Raw genomic sequence first — 22,329 nt, forward strand, 5'->3', positions numbered from 1 at the left:
AATGGAAAACCATTTGGTCAGGGTTTAAGCCCCCTGCTGAGCCATTGGCAAAGTGACCAGCGAAAGTATGGCAAGGATCAGCCTCCTGGCAAATGGGCAAACACATGGTAGTGGTCTCAAAATTCATTAGCATTCAAAACAACCTACATGCCATAGCAGTTGCTCAATGTCTGATAGGGATTCCTGTATCATAATTAAATGAACTTATGTTTGCTGCACTTAAATTTTACATAAAAAATAAAGAGTTCAGCAACACAAAGCATATAAATTCAAAGTGTGACAAGCAAACTTAAAAACACTGAAAATTTCAAAATTCACTGTGTGCAATATTAGTAATCAAACACAAAACAAATACAGACTATTGGAGCCTCCATGGAGAGAAATGCATTAACAAAAGCAAAAATAATAAACCATTTGTAGGTACGTATCTAATGTCAGACTCTGGCTTCCTTTCAACAATTTGGCACTACGCACTCCCAAATCAAAGATTTTATCTTGTAATAAAATTTCCCTTGCAAAGTTCTAAAAGAGAGATGAAAATAACCAGTACTGTTTGGTAACTTTACAGTTTTACATCACATTTTTAGTAACCTGCAGCTGTTATACATATATGTCAATGAATTAGCAATAGGGGCAACAACAATCTCATTACATTTTTTTTGTATACCATAAACAAACATTAATAACATCCTGTAATTTTCAGAATATAACCAAGGAGTAAACCTTAATACATGTATAACTAATGTTTCAGATAGATTATGGTATTAGTTTTCCTACAAACTCATTGTATTGATAGTTCTTATCTTGATCAAACTTTTCATGCATAATTTCATGGATAATAAAAACTAAATCTGCACAGCAGAGATCAAGTAAACTTTGTGACAACTTTCTGGTACTAGTCAGTAGCACTGGGTTTTCCTTCATCCCCCTTATTCTGGCCCTCTTCATTGTCCTCATCCCCAGGGTCCTTTTCTATTGTTTCTCCTGTTGCTAGGCAAAACAACTGGTCAGCAAACCTGACCGCATCGTTTGCTCCCTCACATGCCTTCATCCACGGGGGTGGTACATGCTCTATCCCATAATACGCACCAGCTATGGCGCCTGCCATGGTCGCTATGGTATCTGTGTCCCCCCCTAGTGAGATGGCATAGATGATGGTACGCTCCAGAGCATTGTCTGTTGGGATGTCATCAACAGAGCGTGTGCAGTGAAGGAAGGAGAAAATGGCCGCCGGAACAGAATCCAGGGCTTTAATGTCATTTCCAAGCTGGTCTTCAACTTCTATCCTTGAGACGTTTCCCCTTTGTAGAAACTCCCTCATTATTTCCAGTTTTGCACAGTAGGGCTGGTCTGCCTCTTTTGAGGAAGCTGCTTCTTTACTCCCTTTCTCCTCTTCTGATTGGTCACCATCAGTGTCCTCTGATTGGCCAGTTCTGCTGTCCTCTGATTGGCCAACTTCTGGCTCTTCTGATTGGCTGCTACCTGCTTCACCTCCCTCAACTATCTTCATCTTCTGAAGCAATGCATCTACAAACTGAACCACATTTAAGTCTTCATCTTTACCCTGCTGCAAAGCCAAATGAACAGCTAATGCCTCCAGGATTGCTCCGTTATACCCTTCCCTATTATAATGTGTAATCATAGCAGTCTGCTTGGCTATATCCGTAACTTTCTCCACATCACCATAAGCATACAATGCCACTGGTGCAACCCTCATAGCCCCACCGTTACCATAAGACCCTCTCCCATCAAACTGTTGCCGTGCCGGCTCAAAGACGTCTTGAAGGCCTTCTTCAAGGAGCCTGTAGAAGACAGTGATGACACTTCCTCCGTAGCCGCGCCCAGGCTCCCTCTTATACTCCTTAGCGAACCTGGTGGCCATGTCACGAGCATCAAAGCCCTTGCACTCGATGAGAGACCTCGCCACAGACCTAAAGGTATGCAGAAGTATATTGAATGTCAAATTTTCAATAGAAAGCTACTGATCTGTGTTCCTAACTTCTTTGCTGGTCTCCAAGCAAATGTTGTGGCTGAATACGTCAATTCGTTTTTGCGGATGTAATTGACATGTACTGCAGAATGCAATAATCAATTCATGGAAAAAAAAACTCCAACCATACATATTTGTTTAACATTTAGATGTCTAACTTTTGGGTATTCGGTAACAAGTATCACAAATATCAATGTGATTATGAATTTTAACACGGAAACAAAAACATTTATAAGGAAATTGTCTGTATACATATGTAGTGCCATACTTAGTATACAGTTCAACAAACCTTGCCATGGCCGTGTCATCCGTAAATTTCACCTCCCTTCCTCTCTGCTTGTTGACATGGTCCACATATCCCAGTACCTGTGGAACCAAACACGACAAACCATTTAATTTTAATTTAAAAGACCTAAAAGTCTGAAGTTCAACGTTAGTTACGCATAATTTTTTTATTGTCGTTGCTACGGGATGTATTGTCACTAGCTGGGTGAAACTGTTAGATGGTGTTCTCTACCTTATCGACTGGTACCGGCACGCAACCTTCAAACTCGGCACCGATGCAGTCCCCGGCCACGGCGGCCGCAAGACAACCGCGAAACCGCGAGCGGAGAACCTGAGCAACCGACGCCATTTCCGTCATCTTGGCAACTTCCTTGTTGGCTGTCTGTAGTTTCCTTTTAGGTGCCTTATTCTTCTGGTCCTTGCATTATAACTAGTTACTTCATTTTCGCTTTATGAATAACAATTTATAGGTAAAATGGAACTTAACCTTGATAAAACTGATTTTTGTACTGAGATAAGATTTTATCGCGCAAAATATAAAATTCTATGACTTTTATTTAGTAGGCACCACTAACTTCTACAACAAACAGCTAAAATGTCAAAGGTCGTCATTTATAAGAATCAAGATGGCGGCGGTGGACGGTTGAAGAATGAAGTATCGGGTTTTGGCGGTACTTTTAACTGTAAGAGGGTCTCGGGTTTCTCTTCATTCGAAGGTAAGGACATCTTAGATGCTCAAGCGCTTGTTACAAGCAAGTTGTGTAAGTATAAACAGTTAGAACAAGGCCTAGGGATGGCTGGTAGTTTTTTTCATGGAGAGTCTAGTTGCGGGGAGGGGGGCTTTGTTGACAAACAGACGGGAGTGACATATTGCTCTGAAGACAACGTTCTGATTTTGTGAAGCGTGACGAAGTTGAGAAATCAGTTCTTTCCGTCTGGGATCTTTTGGTGGTTCCAAACCCTAGCATCTCATGAACACTCGGGTGTTAGTGGTTTTAGTGGTATCCGGCGTTGTGGACGACAAGTATAAATTATTCAGGGTAAAAAAAGTTGTTAATGTACCGAAATGATATAATTTTAGTTGACTACGTTTTAGTGTACCTAGCTGTTCGATAATCAGGTACACACCTTTGTTTATTAAGTACATATATGTCACTCATGACTGTAACAGAATACTTCATAATGCTGACACATGTAGTAACCTTGGTTTACTAGATTAAATCTAGGTTAAATCAACCTGTCATTAATGACATGTGTTATTTTAGCAACGGATGACATGTAGCATGAATGTACTAGTACTGCACCTGCATACAACAAGCAGGTAGGCCTAGGAAAATTATGTTGTGTTTCCGGTTTCAGTCCTCGAAAAGCTAAGGTCAGAAGGTCTAGGGATTTTCTTCTGTTTTTTTTTTTTTTTTGTTAGATTTTGGCTAAAATGATCCCAAAAAATGGAAACACAACATTTTTTTCCTTTCAATATTAGCCTTTGGACATGATTTTTCAAATAACGATTTATTTTTTGATTCGATGGATATGTTGAGTGAATTTTTACTTCTTCAGGTGAATGAAACCCACAGTGCCATAGTGATTGTGCCAAACTGGAACAACAATGAAGCGTGACTCAGCAACACAGGCCAGGAAGCCTGCCAGTGCCAGGTATGGACTTTCTAAAGATACATTATTTTTCTATCTGGGCAAATTTAGAATTCTTTGTTTCTATTGCAACTGCTATTGTACTAGTGGAATATCTGCAGTGCCATACCAGAGGTTTTCATATAGCGAGAGTAAAACGATGTACAGTATGTTGACAGATGTAGCCATTGCACCACTCATTTTCTTTCCCTTTACTTATATATTAAAGACAAGTGCCCCATCTTAAATCTGTTGTAAATCTGATGATTTAGACTACAACAGTTACTGTGAGTGTGAACTGTGCTAGTGCGGTATTTTGAGCCCAAATGACTAGGTAGGTATATCTAAGTATATGTTACGTAGTAGTACATGTAGACCGGTGTGCAGCTATGAGGTCTGGTGTATCATGATTTTTCACTGTATTTCCCACAGGAAGCCAGCTCCTGTGCCTGAGCTGTCTATCTTAAATCTTTCATCTGTTGATCTGTGATGATTTAGACTACAACAGTTATTGTGAGTGCGAACTACAGTATTTTGAGCCCAGATCAGGCTCCCCAGATGACTAGGTAGGTATATCTAAATTCTAAGTCGTTGTTGTTGATGTTATTCTCAGGAAGCCAGCCTCTGCCCGAGCTGCCCCATCAGAAAGGTCCAGGAGTGCTGCAGCGCCCCCTGGCAGACAGTCAGCAGACAGCATCCTGGTGCAGAGGGGGCGGGGGCAGGAGAATGGAGACGCTGAGCAGAGAAGACAGGAGCCCGGGGTCCGCTACATCACCGACGTGCTCATCAGGAAGATCAGCGGGGAGGAAGACCTGGGGTACATCACCAAACTCAGTCTCACCCTCACAGGGGACAAGAAGATCAAGTACATCGAAAACTTAGAAACCCTACGTCGACTGGAGGTTCTTATTCTCAACAACAACATTATTGAGAAGATCGAGCGTCTTGAGAAACTTACAAATCTACGAGAGCTAAGCCTTGCTACAAACAGGATAAGTGTGATAGAGGGTTTAGAGACACTGACAAACCTACAGGTGTTGAATCTAACTGGGAATAGGATAGAACATATTCCTTCATGGGTAGGTAAAAGGTTGAAAAGCCCTGAGAGTTCTACAGTTAGCGAGGAACCAGTTGTCCTCTCTATCAGAGGTAGCCAGGTTACGGCCCCTTCCTGATCTAATCCATGTGACCATAGCTGAGAATCCTGTCTGTGACATGCCCCATGCTCACCTCTACACTGTGTTCTGTCTCAGAAGTCTAGAGAGGTTGGACAGGGCCCAGGTTACAGATCAGGAAAGGCAAGAGGCTAAGGCTCGGTTTGGGCAAGAAGAGATCAGGTCACTAGAGAGATCCCTTGAGCAGAAGGAAAGGGAACTACAGGCCCTCCAAGATGAACACAACACAACACTTGAAGAGCTACAGGTCAGCACAGGGCGTGAAAAGAGGCTCAGAAAGAGCGGTTCAGATCAGGACTTCTCTATACAAGAGCTTGAAAATCAGCTCGATGCCAAAGATGAGATACTCCAGAGGAAAACTGCTGAGCTAGCACGTGCCTGTCAGAAGCAGTATGAGTTAGAGCAGGAGCTTGCATTCTACAAGTTAGACGCCAAGTTTGAACCAATGAGCTACCGGCCACCACCTGATGCAGAACTTGGAGAATCACCAGAAGAAAGCCCCTACATAGGCAAGGCTCGTTACAAGCGTAACGTGTACGCAGGAGAGAGCTTCATCCCCAGTGGGGCTCAGCCACTACGCATGACAGCCATAGACATAGAAGAGGCTGACGACGAGGGGACTCGGCGAGTCCACGAGCAACTCCACCACGCCTTAGATACACAGTTAGGAGAAAAGGAGAGAAATATCCAGGATGCCCAGACACAGCTGACACGACTTCAAGAGGACCTGTACAGGAAGGAGCAACAGATGAAAGCAGCCGCTGACGAGCTTGCGAGACTGACAGAAGGCATGCCGTTGGCCCACCTTGCTCAGAAACTCAAACAGGTACAGCAGTTACAAGAAGAGGCAGACAGAATCGAGCAAGAGATGGAGAGGCAAAGAGACCTGATGAGACGACAGCAAGAAGAGATAGATGATCTACGGGCACAGATGGACGCCCTGGAGGAGGGCAGCCCAGAAAAGGCACACGCAAAGGCAGCGATGGTCAGCAAGCAGCAGCAGCTGGATCTAACAAAGGAAGAATACAAAAAGCTGCAGGAGCAGCTCAACGATGTGTTGCAGAGGATTGCTGATGAGACAGCTGAACTGCAGGACCTTGAGGACGAGTTGAAAGAGGGTCAGCTGCAGGGAAATGTGGGACTGCAGGCTGAACTGCAGGGGATCATCGGAGGACTGCAGGACTATCTTCAAAACACGAGAAAGAAAGCAGACAAACAGCAGAAGGAGAGAGAGAAGCTTGAAAGAGAGAGAGACGGGCTCCTACACAGATTGAGGGAGCTTCAAGGAGAGAGAGAAGAGAAGAATGCAACAAAGAGAAAACTGGCGGAGTTGGAGCAACTTCTTGCTGACCAGGACGAGGATCACGATGCTTTGAGACGAGCGAAAAACGATCTTGACAGACAGAAAGCTGAAGCAGAAGCCAGGCTGAAGGCCTCTCAAGCAGAGATCGATAAACTGAGAAGGGAACTTGGTAAGGCCCATGATGAAAGTATGGCAGAGCAGGAAGCTCTTCAACAAGAGCTTGAAGAAAAAGCCAGACAAGCCAGAAACCTCAAAGACAAGGAGACAGAAGCACAGGAACTAGCAGCACAGGTAGCTGCCCTCAGGGCGCGAGAAGCTGCTCTCGCAAAGCAGCTACGTGATGCCGAACAAGGCCTTCAAGACCTCATGGATACCAGTATCAATCCAGAAGATCTCCAACAAAGAGTACAAGAGTTGAAAAAGTATGTCGAGAGGGGCACAGGAACCCTGAAGCCTCAGAGTGAGAGGGACAGGGTTGGAAAGCTGCTGGGAGACTTACAGAAATCTCTCAGTGATGCCCTGGAGAAGAGAGCTAAAGATGCGGCTGATGCACGGAGACGGCAGCAACAGGCAGAAGCTGCTATCAGAGCCCTAGAGGACCAGCTAGCACAGGCCACAGACAGCTACACCCAGAGTGCGAAGGACATAGCACAGCAGCAGAGGGATGCCGACGCAGCTCGAGCCAAGGCCAGGCAGCTTGAGTCTGAAAATAGGAAACTTCAGCAGAAAGTCAGGGACATGCAGACCCAAGTGGAGGACAAGCTGGCTGAAGCAAAAGCAGAGATGGACCTCCTGAGAGGCACCATGGACGATGCAGAACGCAGAGCCATGCGGGACAAGGCAAGGGGAAAATCAGATCTCAACGACCTTGCCCAACAGCTTGCCGACCTTCAGAGAAAGATGAGAAACGCAGACTCCCTGGCGAGGCAGCAGATGGCTGATGCAGAATCCATGGCAAACCTGCGTACAGCGAGGGCTCGAGAAGAACTGGCCACGGCGCAGGACGAGATTGGGATGCTCCAGGATCTTCTTGACGACCTTCGCAACAGGCTTCAGCAGCAGGCACGTCAAGCTGGCGCCAGTCAGATGGCTCAAGAAGATCAGGACCGACAAATCGACAACCTTCTAGCAGCGTTGAGGAACCAACGCAGGGACGCAGACAGGTTAAGGGCCACGTTGGATAAACTGTCGGACGAAAATGCTGACGACGTCGCAGCACTGATGGCAGAAGTGAACGCTCTGAGGGACACCCTCTCACAACAAGCTCAAACAATTGCGGCGTTAACCACCCCTGCTCCACAATGGTACTACGTCCCACCTAGGGGGAAGACTGGCGGATACTGGGTGCCTTCCACCAGTGGGCAAGTTCCAGGAGGCCAGGCTGGGGTGCCGAGTAGTAGTGTGGGAGGCTACTGGGTCCCCACAGCAGGAGGAGGAAGAAGTGGGTACTGGGTTCCAACAACAAGACAACCAGGGAGTCCGATTATGATCAGGTCTCCTGCAGGTCCACCAAGGTTCTATAGTACCCCCAGGAGAAGGGGTGGGGGAGGAGGAGGAGGAGGAGGTGGGGATGAAAATGGAGATGGAAGTCCACCCATCTTCTACGCTCCAGCTGGATCAGTACCTGTGGTAGCACCTCCCGGGTATGAAGCTGTTGTCTCACAGCCAGTAGAAGGTGATTCACCCCTGGTGTGTAATGTACCAGAACACCACGACCTCGAGGATGAACTAGCAAGGATGAACAAACTACTGTCCAAGTACAAGACGGAGAAGAAGCGAAGAAAGTCTGAGATCGAAGCTCTTGACCTTGCACTCACACAGAAGGAAGAACACCTCCGTGAGCTTGAAGATGAAAACGAAGAACAAGACAGACAGCTGAAAGAAACAGCCAAACGATTGAAAGAAAAATCAAAGAGTGCCAAGTTAGATGATGAGTTTGTGGAGGCTGCCTTGGATCAGCACAGGCAGCTGGTAGAAGAAATAGCTTGTGTAGAAGAGACACTTTCAAAACGTAGAGCAGAGTTACGGGAGTCTGACCGTCTCTTACAGCAGTGTCGGGAAGACTTGACAAGAACAAATGCAGAGGCAGGGGACACGATAAGGCGATATGATGAAGCACAGGCCAACCTCGGTACCACAGAAGAAGACGTAAGGGAACTCGAAAAGAGGGCAAAGGAGACAGGAAACGATTTACTTGATGCACAGGACAAGCTGACAGAATTGCAAGAGGACATCCTACATGCAGAAAAGAAGAGAGCAGGCCTGGAGCAGGACATAGAAGACATCAAAAGGGTCATAGTTCAGAGAGATGCAGAATTCCAGGCTCTTGACACCAAGACTAGAAGGTTAACGGAAACTCTGCAAGACCTAGAAGCACAGGTTGTGATCACAGAAGAAAAAGAAGCCGAAAGGCACAGAGCCTTGAAGGATGTTGAAAGAGTTCTTGCAGAACGAAAGGCTGAGCTAGGCAGGCTGAAAGGACAGGTGGAAGTCAAGCAAGGAGAACTGGAGGATCTAGATAAGGATCTTGGACACAAACAAACACATATTCAACTATTAGAGGAAAAGATATCTGCCACCAAGGCTGAGCTGGCTTCAGCAAGTAAAGAACGGGACACGGTGTTAGTAGAGACACAGAGGGAAGTCAAGGAGTTCCAGGACCTGTTAGAGGACCTTCGCGCAGAGAGTCAGGACCTTGACACAGTCGTGAAAGACAGAAAAGCAGAGCTGACAGAAATAAAACAGGAAATTAACGACAAGGAAAACGACCTTGATGCTGTTACGACAAGGATGGAGCGCTGTGTTGTGGAGTACAGGCAAGCTCAAGAAACCTTGAAAAGGGAAAGAGCCGACCTCGACTTGGCAAAGCAGCAAGTACGAGACAAAACACTGGAAGCTGACCAGTTGGAAGCACTCATACAAGAGGAGAAAGCACGTCTAGAGCAAGTTCAGAACAAGAACAAGCGGAAACAATCAGAGGTGCAGAGGTTAGATGAACAGCTAAAAGAGCAACAGCAAGAGTATGACTATCTATGTGAACAGCAAAGAACTCTGCAGGCAAATGTCAAAACATTGTCAGATGAGAAGACCATGTTGCAGGAATCGCGTGACGGGCTGATCACCAAGACCAGGGAATCAAAACATCGTCTGGGAGAAACCGAACAACAGCTGAGAACAGCAGAAGACCAGCTGGAACGACTACAGAGGGACGTAAGACAGGAGGAAGGAGATCTGGTCAAACTGAAGAAAAAGGTGTCCTCTGCAAGGGAAGAGGACAGAATCATACAAGACAGCCTCCAACATGCGAAAAAGCAGCTGTCGGCCATGAAAGATGACCTGAACGAAATCGAAGACAAGTTGAGCACTGCAGAAGAAAAGTTGCGTAAAGCTGTGAGCGACAGGGAGGAGACTCTATCAGATCTGAGAAGGCTTAACGAGGCGGTCAGAAACTCCAGACTAGCATACGATCAAGCTTCCCAAAAGGAGCGAGAACTACAGGACAATGTAAGCAGGCAAGAGAGGAAGCTAGACAGTGACAGGGATGACTTACAACGGATTCAAAGTGTAAGAGGACAGACTGCATCTGAACTTGACCTTATAGGAAATGAGGTCATTCGAAAACGCCAGGAGTTCGACCACCTTCAAGCACAGATAACGCAGATGCAGCATACAGAAGAGAAGTGTACACAACTAGACCACCAAGTAAGCATCATGAGTGCACAGCTGGCAGCTCAGCAAGGAGAATTAAAGAACAGGGACGAGGAAAAAACAGAGTTAGCTCAAGCCCTAACCTCCTGCCAGGCCGAACTGGAAACACTCAGAGAAAACTCAAAACGGGAGCAAATCACCCTAAACAGTAAAATCAGGGAACACCAGGAAGAGATAAGAAAATTGAAGAGAAAACTTCAGAAAACACAGAGCGAGTTTGAAGGGGAAAGAAAGGCTTTGAATGAGGAGATTGAGAAGCTGGAAAGCTTTGGGAAGAAGCAGCTTGACCAGGCAGGAAGGATGGGGGAAGAGTTGATGGCGTTGAGACAGGAACATAACAGGCTTCAGCAAGAGCAGGAACTGCAACAGGACTTGAAAAACATTGCTGAAATGGGACAGAGATCGCTCGCTAAGTCACCCACACCAAAGAAGCGTCGCACGGTCAGAATAGCCGCCCCAGGAGAAGAGGCCGAGAGGATAGCGAAGGAGCAGGAGAACCTGAAACAACAGCTTCGTCAGCAGATGTCACGTCGTGCACGCGCGCTGGAGGGAGAGCGGTTCCGTAACCGGGACCAGCTCAACGTTCTACGGGAAAGGGTACGCAACCTAGAAGACTACGTGAGCAATACTTCAGCAGACTCGTCAATGGCTGATGTGTCAGGGTTTACCTCGTACAATAATTCTGGACTGGGGCACTCTCAGGGACATTGAGGAACACAGGTTTACGCATTCATATGCCACTGACATGGGGTCAGTCCTTTGATCTCTTACCCTTCAGAATATTCTGGCACCGGTGCCCATTTAAACTTCTGCCCCACCAGACATCATCAATTAGTTTGAGTGTTGAATTTTTTTCAGAAGTAGGGATCAAGCCAGGTTACAAGGCTGTTAGACAGGGCAGTACAGCTCAGATCCAATCAGGACTGTTGCCAATATTTTTCAGGCAAATATTCAAATGTCAAACAAAACCAGAGCAAGGCTATTCTGTGGCAAGAAAAGTAGTGATTTGGTGTTTCCCATGTTTTCAGTATTATTTATATTTTAAACAGTTTCTACATGACTGCAAGAGTAGATATAGCTGTTACTACCAGAAAAGATTTGTTACTTGTTTTTCTGTAGGATAGGATTGTTATAGTGTATGCAGTGAGACATATTTTTGTTGTTACTTAATGTTAGTATGTGCATTTTATTATGAATGTTATTTATATTGATTGACTCACAGTTAGAAGCAGGCCAAAGTTACGTGTCTTAATCAGTAAGGATTTGTTGATCCTGATGAATAATATTCTACCAAAAATTGTGTCATATAGTATATCATGCCATTTACTATGCTTGTTGTCACCATATACTGTACAGTATTCCGTTCTTTTGTACCATCCAAAATGGAAGTGCCAGAATGTACATGTATACCAATCACAGTGTTGCTATTACTGACTTTCATAGGTATAGCTGAAGAATCTGTGGATAATGTTTGGACCAACCTATCTATTGTATTCAGAACTCTGTTTCAACCCCAAATGAGTGGATATCATTGTGATTACGTCACTATGATATCACTTTGTGCCAGGCTTAATCAGTTGGATTTGTATATATTGAGTTAACGTTGTCATATATTGGACAAGGCAAAAGTTTGTTGTTTTTTTTCAAGAGATCTTGATTTGCATTTGCTTCTGTATTCTACTCTTGTTAATGTGATATCCAAGAAAAGTACCAAATAGACCAAAGTAGTGGGCCAAGAATGTGAATTGCCATAAGTATAACATTAATTTCCATCAATAAAGTTATGAATGAATGAAATATTTTCCTCAGATGTAAGTATTTGATAACTGAAAAATGAAGGGTTTGTAAGTTTTTGACAATAAATTATACTGCGTTTGTGCAACTTTATTGTCTTGCAGTTTTGTGGCTTGTCATCAGTTAACTAAATGAGAAGAAAGATTCTACTTATGAAAGTTGACAATTTATGTAGAAATTTGGCTTTAATATGAAGATTGATAATATAACGTTACAAGTTAAATTTTATGTTGCCAAAACTGATAGTTGATAGTCAGAATTAATATGTAATTGAGCGAAGTTTGAATTTAGAATGTTAACATAGATATAGTTACATGTAAATTCTCATACGCCTAGAAATCAGGGTAATTAAGCATGGAGTTAATTTTAAGTTAACTCCATGATTTAAGTATTAAGATCAGTATGGCCATTTCTAAACGACCTCCTACGGAGGTGAGGCGAACTGCAGGGGATATAACGCCCTTGGTTTTATATACAGTATATGAAAGAAAGGGACCGGTTACCTTACTTAGTCAGATTATTTACTCAAATTGGAGATTATTTATCTACAGTTTTTGCGAAGGGAAAATTGAGACAGAGTGTCTGAGTGCTTTTAATAACACGACCTTGCGGTGATCTCTTGTGCAACCTGTTACACAATAGTATAGGTGGCCAACTTACCTATTTTTCCGCCTGCATAAAATATGTTTAGATATTCAGTCAGAATGTGACCCAAAAGTTATGATGATATTCGTAATTTACTAATTACAGTACGTTTGGTCAATATTTCTGTATCTTTCGAAATTTTTAAATACTTTTAAAACAATCTTCGTTCAGTTTGACAGGCAAAGAAAAAGAACAAATTTGGCCACCCATATTGTAACTTTACAAAATCAGTCCACAAGATGGCCATATCTCGGCTTAGGCTGGGATTTCGGATCGGTTTTGCCGCCGTGGGCACCCTAGTAGGGCTGTCTGCGGTTATCTGTTGGATACAGGTGTTCAAGAGCTACGATACAGCGGCTTTTGGTGGCGTTTCAGGTAAGGACACGGGCGTAGACGTGAGAAAAGGTGCAGGTTGAGGGGGGTGTTGTCCTAACTTCTACCATGCCCTGAAATGTAAACATTTCAGTACAAGACACTTCCGTCGCGTGATCATGATACAGCGGGATAATTTTAGAACAGATGTCCAATTTGCTGATAAAAGTGTTATTATATAGCGTTTTCGTTTTTTTTAAATGTCAACAGAAGACATAGATTTCGTACTTTTGATTTGATAGCGGACACTGTTACAGTATTTCCCTTTGATATTAAAGCCAAGGAGGTTACAGAGATCATGGAATGATATAACATTATTAGATACAATATGTTATGATAACGTTATATGTAATTTTATTTATATGCACTAGTATGTGATCATATTTGTGACAGTTTTTCCACTTTTGTGCGTCAACCAAATTATGGAAGAAACAGTATAGAACATGCTAAAGTTGAAAATAGATGGGTGTCAGGTGATTTTTCTTGTAACATTGTGATGATACATATCTGCATGTGTATAGCCAGTATGACCACCCTTTGGCGTAATACGCTATGCATAATGTAAAGCATTGTATTTTCAGGTCTCACTGCGGCTGTGGCCCTGGTCGTCCACATCCTCTATGCACGTGACCAATGGCAGACCTGGTATGGCTGGCTGCGCGGGCTGATGCTGTCTGGCTGCTTCGTGCAGCTGGCTGGAGTCTGCGGATTTGTCACCTACCTGGTGCTGGGCATCACCAACCACCATGGTAGGGGCTTCATCTCACGCAAACACAATATCATGTACACATGTAAATGTTGTGTGATGTAAGGTCATATCAGTTTGATCTAGGTTCTCAAAAAGGTAATTTTGAATTGGAAAAGCAACATGAATTAGTATACTTAGTTTCATGGAATGAATATTTACTAGCATCATCAGCACCAAGGACAGGGAAATACAGCCAGCATCAAAGACAGGGAAACACAGTCAGCACCAGGGACACTGAAACGCAGGTAGTACCAGGGACAGGGAAACACAGTCAGCACCAGGGACAGGGAAACACAGCACCAGGGACAGGGAAACACAGTCAGCACCAGGGACAGGGAAACACAGTCAGCACCAGGGACAGGGAAACACAGTCAGCACCAGGGACAGGGAAACACAGTCAGCACCAGGGGCAGGGAAACACAGTCAGTACCAAGAACAAAGGAATACAACCATTGGCTACATAGCTTCATAAGAAAACTAGCTTGTCAAGATAATGATAAAGCTTCATGTGAGTTTTTTCTTTTTCCCAGTGCTGAAGCCTGACAGTTACTACCTGACGTGTGTTTGGTGCTTCTTGACTTGGAAGTGGGGCTTCCTGCTCTTCCTGTACTCCAGGATGTACAGGCGGGAATTCGACCCAACCTACCAGCGTATGGCCGAACCAGCAGATGTCAAGGTGTAGTGGAACTACTGTAGGTACATGTACCTAAATGTTATATTAGGTACAGGTGTTTACTAGTCCATACAGGTACTTGTACCTGAGCAAAGCAACAAAATAACCTGTGGTGTCAAGTTCAAAGATCACAGAAGCAGTAAACAGAATTTTCATTAAGAAGTTTGGACCTGTACCTAAAAGTTTTGATTTTTTTATTGTACCAGCACCCCATATAATGCAGCCGTAGGATGTGTTCTAGAGACCTAGTTATGAAGCTTGTAAATATCTGAATAATAAGAGATAATCTAGCATCATTAATTTGTGCAGTTGCAGTATGTTTTCCAATCAGCATCATAAATGTACATGTACTGTAACTTGTGTCTTCTCACTAAAGTTTGCAGTAATGTAAAATTACGTCTGTTTGACACAGATTGTTTCCAAGTTTAACTAGAAAATATTCAAATTATTCAAGACTATCTAATCAGCTAGTTCATCCATGTAATGTTGTTTTTTACATTTTAATATAAATCATAACTAATTTTCTTATATAAAAATGATAGATGATTAAGAAAATTGGTTGGAAATTGATTTTCAAATGAAAAGCACCAGTGTCAGGCTCACATTGTATGTCACAATTGTTTCCTTGACAATTGAATTTTTCATCTATGTTTGTGTGTACAAAGCAAGTACTATTATATTATCTGATAGTTTCATGTCAATGCAGTGTCGACTGAAATTAATTTGAAAAAAATCATGGAGCAACTCAGACATTTTCCTCAGTCAATTTTTCAATTAAAAACGTCTGTATGATTGTAATTGTAATGAAATATAGCAAATGCTACTTACATGTAGTATATTCAAAAGGAAATAAATAGTATCATTGTTGCAGTAGTAACCCTATAGATGATTTTAATTAATATGGTTTAGTTATGGACATAATAGTCTGTTGGCTTCAAAATCAATAAATCAAGCTATTTTCATCAAATCTGTATGGACATGGAATTCATTTTTGTGTGAAATCTGTCACATGTAGGACATACAGGGTTGCTGTTTATCTAGTTGGAAGGCCTGTACAGAAATAGATGATTTCCAACAGCCTCACATCACAACAAATTCATAATCATTTCAGTCAAATTACGACCTTTACTGTATGTTACAGCTGTATGTTACTGTATGTTACAGCTGTTACTGGAACACAGATAACCATCTTTATCTTTAGACTAATCATGTTTATCATTATTATTATTATTATTGTAACCACCTTCCAATTTCTATGGGACCAGATGGTTATTTCCCAGACAGTCTCAGTAAAGTGAGGCCATGTTGATTTGATTATATGGATGACATCCTCCGGGAGCCCCAAAACTGATGCGCGCGTGCGAATAAAAAAAAAGTTTTGCAAAAACAAAAATTCTTTTCATTATGAAATCTACGTGGTCATGAGGGTTGAGCAAATGGCACAGAATATGGTTTGGCGAATAATCTAGTCTTCAAGTTCATTTCTTTACAATTTCGTCTTTTTTCGTTTGATTTTGGCATTCTACGATATTGGTATAGTTTTTATTAATTTTTTTTGTAACTTATGGTGTATTTTTGCTCAGTTTGCAACTGTTTTGTACGATTTACAGTATGGTTGAAAACTTTTTTTTTTTGGAAACGGCCGAAAATTCATGCGCGCGCGGATGTCATCCATATAATCAAATCAACATGGCCTGACTGATAAGCTAGAGCACAACATAACTTGTTTATAGATTATTATTTCTTTCTGTCTATGTATATAATTATATAGTGATACTAAATCTTTAGCTCATAGACCTATATACATGTGGAGGTTTAAATGTAAAGTTATGCATCCAGTTTAGTGTTCACCATTGACCAAGTATAGCCATGGCCTTGAGATAAACAAGTGTGGAAAAAATGTCAAAATTCTTGAAGCAAACACCCCCTCACAGTTGTTTTTAATTTGTCTGCTTGTGTCACTTGAATTCTCGCACACTGCCTCCGGATCCTTTTGAAAAAAACAAAACTGATTGCTTGTCTAGGTGTGTTTGTAGGATAGAACAGCCATTGAAGTATGTATTGGGCTAGTCCAAACATGCAGCAAAATAAGCCCGTAACCCTGTTTTAGGACCACACCCAAAAAACAATAGTATATACTATGCTACCTTAACATCACAATTTAGTGTTTTGAGTTTCTTTCCTTTTCAATGGAATGAGTTGGGAATGGTAAAAAAACATTTCCCAAACATGTAAAAGCAACAAAAAGCTAGTAAATCCTACAACAGGGAAGGAAGTTTATGAAACAGCAAGAATGAATAAAGATGAGGCACCCTAGACAATGAATATATTAGACTACTTGTTGCAAGGACCGTACAGCGAAAACAGCAACTCTCAACATGGCCAAGGCAGCCAGGATTTTGAAGATGGGCTACCTCGAGATGAAGCTACCACAGAAAAAGGCAAGTAGTTCTGCAAATATCCTTCATTAGTAGTGTTGCTTCTTAGCTTCTGCTGCTTCTTCAAATTAAGCCTTGAAGAAACGTGGGAGGAATTCAGACTGTGGTACTAAAATGCCGTCACAATGTTTAGTGCTAGAATTCTATCCATCACTTTTTCACAGACATTCTGATTCAAAATCCAAGCTCTTTTGTAAGCAGGACGCGAAGAAACAAAAATGTTTATTCTTTCCAAAATCAAGAAGATCACAAACTAACTTTCCTGTAATCTGACAATAGACCACTCTGCCATTTTGTTGATATTATGATGTTGCAAAAATACTGACATGAATTTATAATTAGTATGTTAGAACTGCTATGAATTGATTGCTAGATTTTCAAATGTTTTCTTATATCTGTTCTTGAATCCTGTACTACATGTAACGTTATGTACAAACAAACCTCATACCAGTGAATGGAGGATATACCACAAACTAAGATTTCGTCGCTTCAGTATTCCTAATTTTCCTGCTGCATGGAGCCATGGACTGGTTTATGATATTGTAAATGTTTTATTTCTGATATCAGGGCACCTGGCAGTTGAAGTGGTGTATCTTCTGTATCCTTGATGACAACTCCACCTCCTTCCTAGACTACTTCTCTAACGAAGAGTCCTTTCGCAAGGGGGGGAAAGTCGCCAGCATACGCCTAGATGCCAAAGACAAGCTCTCTGTGTAAGTACATGACATGTATTTCTCTCACACTTATGACTTTTTTCAACCACAAGAAAAATTCTTCACTATTCTCTCAAAATTAGGTTATAAAAAAGTGTGTTTTTTTTTCATTCTATATGACAAAACACAATACCACACGTATTTTAGCATTTTTCTTGTTCCACTGTTAAGAAGTGTGTTGTGTCCAGGACACACCATTTTAATTTGTTGGTTCTCAGAAAGTCAGATAAAAGAAAATAATGCCAGATTGGAATATGAACATGAAAACAGGGCCTAAGCCTAAGGTTTACCTATGCCTTGGTGTACACAGGTTTAGAAAGGTACACAGAGTCAGATGAAAGTTTTCTTCCCAGCCCTCTGTTTTCCTTATTTGCTAAAATTTTACATAAATGTGTCTAAGAATTAACCAATAAGTTAAGATGGTGTGGCTTCAATGTCTAAGCAAAAGTGTATTGAAGGGATTGATCGGACTTCTATGTCTGATGCGTGATATGACAAATGCTGAGTTTGATTATGAAAATTTGCATCAATATGTAACATCTGGGGCACATGTGCACAGGCCAGATTGTGTCTGGGGTATTTCCTTTGTTCTGTCCTTGGTGCTGAAAACAATGTCCAACAATTCTGGCTCTACAAACAAGCTGTCAATAAAATGTCCTAAGCATTTGTTGGTTCCAGTAAGAGTGCCAAGGAAAAAGTGTCAAGGAACTTAACAAATAGCCAAAATTTTACAAAGATTTGCACAGGAACAAATGGAAAAATTATTATGCGAAAACATAAATCAACAGAAGTGATATAGACAAGTCACAGACAAATTTGCCCCCCTCCCCCATCAGAATTCAGTAATGCTTGATTGAATATGGTTAACAACAACATTAATGTATGTAACATTGATAGAAATACAAATATGATGTCAAAAATGATTTTTCTGTTGTATGAAGAACCCTTTAACCAAACAAACAGTGTAAAAGCATTGCATGTTTATACTTTTTTTCCCAAAGGGTAATGGACCAGAAGATGAAACAAAACTGCCTGATGGTAGACAACGACAAGGGCCCGTTTGGTTTCTACCATAAGGACCCGATGCAGATGGCCCAATGGCAGAAGGTGTTTCTTTTCTGCCTGACTCCAGGTAAGGACTTAGCCAATCAGAGAGGACGTATCAACAGTCATAGTGTAGAACACCTGATGAAGTGTATCATCTCAGGAAGGATTTTAGACATTTGTTGTTTTTCCAAAGTTTTGCCCATATTTTTCAAATTTTTCACTGGAAATGTGGTTATCAATGTTTATTTCCCTAAGCAAATGATTACAGGGTAATTCTGTCAAGCAATAACACTCAATATTACAGTCACTGTGATAGAGTTGTTTTGACAGCCTAGGGTATGCAAGCACGTCGGCAGAACGTACTGCACCTGCGCAAAATCCGTAATATATTGTGCATAGCACTTCCGCAGAATGTCCCATATAAGGTTGTATTCGCGCATATAAGGTTAACACTCCGTCTGTAGTTTCCAAATGTTATGTCGGAAAACATAGCGTCTGCAACAAGCAAAATTCTAATGCAACGTTTACCATGAATCCAAGGAAAACTGTGAAAAATCGGGATTCTGCGCAGGCGCAGTACGTTCTGCCGACGTGCTGGGTATGCACAACAGGATTAAGTGACTGATTACATTTGCATATCTGTGAAAGGTATTACGCATAAGCCTCAGTCTTGTGACATGTTGCATGATTGTTCTGCATGGAAGAGTGCATTTTGTCTCTTGAATTTTAGGAAAGAACCACATAATGAAGGAAAAAAGAACATTAAACTCATAGTATTAGTACTAGTATTGTTTTGTTCTTGACAACCAACTTTTGTTATAACTGAACTGAACCATATTCTTTCTAGTACATTTTCCAATCGACACTGGAAAGGGCAAGACTTCTGTTTTCATAGCCTCTACCAGGCTTTGGGAAGACAAATGGACATGATATGCCAGAGGAGTTGGTCCATGCTGAGAGTACAGTTTGCTGCTCTCAATTACCTCTATACCGTTTGATCGGAGTGGCAAACTGTACTCTTAGAGCAGACCAACTGTCCTGGCATATCATCTGTCTATTCTGCTTCCTGAAGCCTGTTATAGCCCGTAGAAGCTGTTTTCATGCCAACATTAAAAGATGGCTTATATTGTGTGGACTTGTATTGTCCTGACTGTCTGTAGGAGAAGGAGTGGACATGTCCCAGATGGGTGCAGGTCCTGGCACACCGCTGCCCCCTCTACCCCCCACAGGAGACAGCGATGGTGCTCCCCCAGTCCCACCCATCCCCCCAGGACACCCAATGAACGCCCCCCGGCTCCCAGGGGCCCCGTCCCCACCCCCCTACCCCGGGAATCAGCCCCTCCCTGCTGCTCTGTCTGGAATGCCCCTTCCCCCCCTCCCCACCGTATCCATGAGTGGACCCCCCCTGCCACCACTGCCCATCTCCGAGCACAACTATGAAGAGGGTGTTATATGTAAGTACATGTACTAACTGTTAGGCTTCTTTCACTTCTATACTACTGTCACTTGTCAGATGTTATACTTATAGTAATATGGTTTCCTGTATTTATTTGACATTACTTGACATTTATTATTTCAGTGTATTAAAGCTCAACAGTAAATGCAATGAATCAAATATGTCACTCATGCAGCAAAGAACAATTGGCATGTCTTGTATGACATACTTTTCTTTGTTTTCTGCTGTACACAAGCAGCTGCTATGTTCAAAGTGGCTGTGGAGGACACCATCGACTCCAAGCGGCTGGGCCTGTCAGGGGAATACATCCTCGTCATCTCTCCTGAGGAGATCGTGGTGATGGAGCGGAAACAGGGCAAGGAGGGGAAAGTTGAGGAGAAGGAGGTGTGTACAAAATTTATGTGTATTTTTTCTCCATTTTTCTAAGGACTTACATGCCATGCTGGTAGAGATTATGTTCAGTCAATTGGGTAATGAAAACTAATGTTCCTAATGACCCTAAAAAAACTTTGGAGTTGGAATCTGTTTCAAAAAGTTCTTTGAGGGAAAACCGCAGTACTGCATTGTCCGTTGAACGATACACCAAACACAAAGATGGCTGACTGAGTCTGGGTCATGTGACCAATCAGTCTACCCTATTGGTGTTAGCTCATTATTCACCATTGGTGAGGTTATGGCATCATCACCAATACGAAATTGGATTGGTCGATGTGTTCTGGCTATATTATAATTTACATTAACCTGTGTTTTCTTTCGGTGTGTAGGTTTTGACCTGGAAGCTGACTACCTTGCGTCGCTTCTTCATGACTGTTATCCCAGGGGAGAAGAGTGACCAACTGCTGTCTATTGAGTCTGGCAGGTACGATTATAGAGCTACGTGAAATGAAATATAGAGAATTAGTTGGAAAGTTGACTGACATGATAGTAGAAGTTATAATGGTTAACAAATGTTGCTCAGGAACATCCCTTACCCCATTTTTACCTTCGCCAAGAAGGTTATGTTTTCAGAGGCGTTCGTGTATGTGTGTGTGTGTCTGTCTGTCTGTCTGTCTGTCTGTCTGTCTGTCAACACGATAACTTGAGAAGGCCTTGATGGATTGTCTTGATACTTGGTAGGTGGGTAGGTCTTGATGAGACCTCAAAATGATTAGATTTTGGACCCCCTAGCGGCTTGTTATGGTACTGCAGCTGAACTTCCGGTTTTGATATCTCATGATCTAGACATGTTATGGTGATGAAATTTGGGTGGTAGGTAGCTCTTGTGCTTGGGAAGAAGTGACGTGAGTTTGGGCCCCCTAGTGGCTTGCTCTGGAACTGCAGGGATATATTCTTGAAAATATTCAAAAGAGGATAACTCAATAACTGGTTGACGGATCGTCGTGATTTTTGGTATGTAGGTAGCTTACGTGATGCTTAATATAATTATGTGACAATTATGCAAATATGGATGTAATTTGCATAATTTATGGGGAAATTCTATAAATCAGCTGCATTCCATAATAAGGCAATTGAAGCTTGTGACATTGGTAATTGACAACGAGAGAAACACAGGCAGATATTGATTATGTTAATAATGACTTAATTTGCATAATTAATGAGAAAATTTTATAATTATGTAATGATAACTGCCTGTAATTTCATACTTATGGTATTTGAAAGTTAAGTTGAGGTGAACATCATTAAACATAATTTATTCAAATCAGGACCTCATTTGCATAATTTATTAGGAAATACTAGAATGCCTTGTTTGTTTACATAAGACTGTCTTTTGGTTGAGATTATGATAAAATGATATAATTCATGAAAATTAGGTTCCTATTTCTTAAATCAGGGGGGAATAATCTAATCTATAATTTGTCAGTCATTTGGCGAAGGTATGAGATCGGGGAACTCTAGTTTTAAAAATGAATTTGTGTGAAGTGCCTTTCCCAAGGGCAGAACATTCCGGCTTTAAACCCAGGACGTATTGATTCTTGTCCAAACTCCTTACCAGTATCCATTTTTCCTCACCATGTCATTTCTCCAGGCGCTCCAGCACAGGCCCGGGAGTGTTTCAGTTCTTCACAGCTGAAGGCGACGAGCTCTACTCCTGCATCCGTCAATGTGCCATCAAAGGCCTGGAGATGATCAAGGCAAGGAAGGCTGCCATGGGGGGATCCGGTGGCCAGCCACAGTCACCCCCACCACCATCACCACAGCAGGCTGGGCCACCGGGACCGAGGCCGCCAGGCCCACCCGGGCCAAGACAGCCTGGCCCGCCCGGGCCAAGGCAACCGGGCCCACCAGGGCCAAGGCAGCAGGGGCCACCAGGGCCTAGGCAGGCTAGGCCACCTGGGCCAAGGCAGCCGGG

At 42.5% G+C, this 22,329-nt stretch overlaps 4 protein-coding genes across 5 annotated transcripts in view; 3 read left to right on the forward strand and 1 right to left on the reverse strand.

Annotated features, from left to right (window-relative positions):
• The window catches only part of LOC109474305 (poly(ADP-ribose) glycohydrolase ARH3-like), a 2,864-nt gene extending 222 nt beyond the window's left edge, over positions 1–2,642 (reverse strand). Inside the window, exons 1-3 of one of the 2 annotated variants that reach the window (XM_019774594.1) lie at positions 2,508–2,642; positions 2,280–2,356; positions 1,037–1,931 (exon numbers count right to left, since the gene is read on the reverse strand). In XM_019774594.1, coding sequence (XP_019630153.1) covers positions 1,037–1,931; positions 2,280–2,356; positions 2,508–2,633 — 1,098 coding nt within the window. In that variant the 5' untranslated portion in view covers positions 2,634–2,642. Of the gene's footprint in view, positions 1–6; positions 1,932–2,279; positions 2,357–2,507 lie in introns of those variants that run through there. The other variant, XM_019774593.1, reaches the window with a different exon arrangement.
• Positions 2,643–2,871: 229 nt separating this feature from the next.
• On the forward strand, positions 2,872–11,252 carry LOC109474286 (centriolin-like). The gene is given in 4 exon segments (XM_019774563.1): positions 2,872–2,991; positions 3,836–3,931; positions 4,521–5,001; positions 5,003–11,252. Coding segments are annotated over 3 exon segments (6,330 nt in total). The 5' UTR covers positions 2,872–2,991; positions 3,836–3,884; the 3' UTR covers positions 10,805–11,252.
• A 1,490-nt stretch (positions 11,253–12,742) lies between these two features.
• LOC109474310 (heme transporter HRG1-like) lies at positions 12,743–15,447 on the forward strand. Its single transcript, XM_019774599.1, has 3 exons — positions 12,743–12,907; positions 13,486–13,653; positions 14,183–15,447. Exons 1-3 carry the CDS (start codon positions 12,772–12,774, stop codon positions 14,332–14,334), a joined length of 456 nt encoding a protein of 151 aa, XP_019630158.1. The 5' UTR covers positions 12,743–12,771; the 3' UTR covers positions 14,335–15,447.
• A 1,232-nt stretch (positions 15,448–16,679) lies between these two features.
• LOC109474111 (vasodilator-stimulated phosphoprotein-like) overlaps positions 16,680–22,329 on the forward strand; it is a 10,019-nt gene continuing 4,369 nt past the window's right edge. The window contains exons 1-7 of the mRNA XM_019774320.1: positions 16,680–16,766; positions 17,331–17,476; positions 18,478–18,608; positions 19,684–19,977; positions 20,218–20,363; positions 20,744–20,838; positions 22,006–22,300. Of these exons, the coding sequence (XP_019629879.1) occupies positions 16,704–16,766; positions 17,331–17,476; positions 18,478–18,608; positions 19,684–19,977; positions 20,218–20,363; positions 20,744–20,838; positions 22,006–22,300 (1,170 nt within the window). The 5' untranslated portion in view covers positions 16,680–16,703. The remainder of the gene's footprint in view (positions 16,767–17,330; positions 17,477–18,477; positions 18,609–19,683; positions 19,978–20,217; positions 20,364–20,743; positions 20,839–22,005; positions 22,301–22,329) is intronic.

Source organism: Branchiostoma belcheri, unplaced genomic scaffold (assembly GCF_001625305.1).
Source record: "Branchiostoma belcheri isolate BF01 breed outbred unplaced genomic scaffold, Haploidv18h27 scaffold30, whole genome shotgun sequence".
NCBI lineage: Eukaryota > Metazoa > Chordata > Leptocardii > Amphioxiformes > Branchiostomatidae > Branchiostoma > Branchiostoma belcheri.

Bases quoted from the DNA above. Each gene is read 5' to 3' on its own strand.
- LOC109474310 (XM_019774599.1), top strand. From the start codon at position 12,772: ATGGCCATATCTCGGCTTAGGCTGGGATTTCGGATCGGTTTTGCCGCC. The intron at 12,908-13,485 runs GTAAGGACACGG...TTGTATTTTCAG, and splicing joins GGCTTTTGGTGGCGTTTCAG to GTCTCACTGCGGCTGTGGCC. The intron at 13,654-14,182 runs GTAGGGGCTTCA...TCTTTTTCCCAG, and splicing joins GGGCATCACCAACCACCATG to TGCTGAAGCCTGACAGTTAC.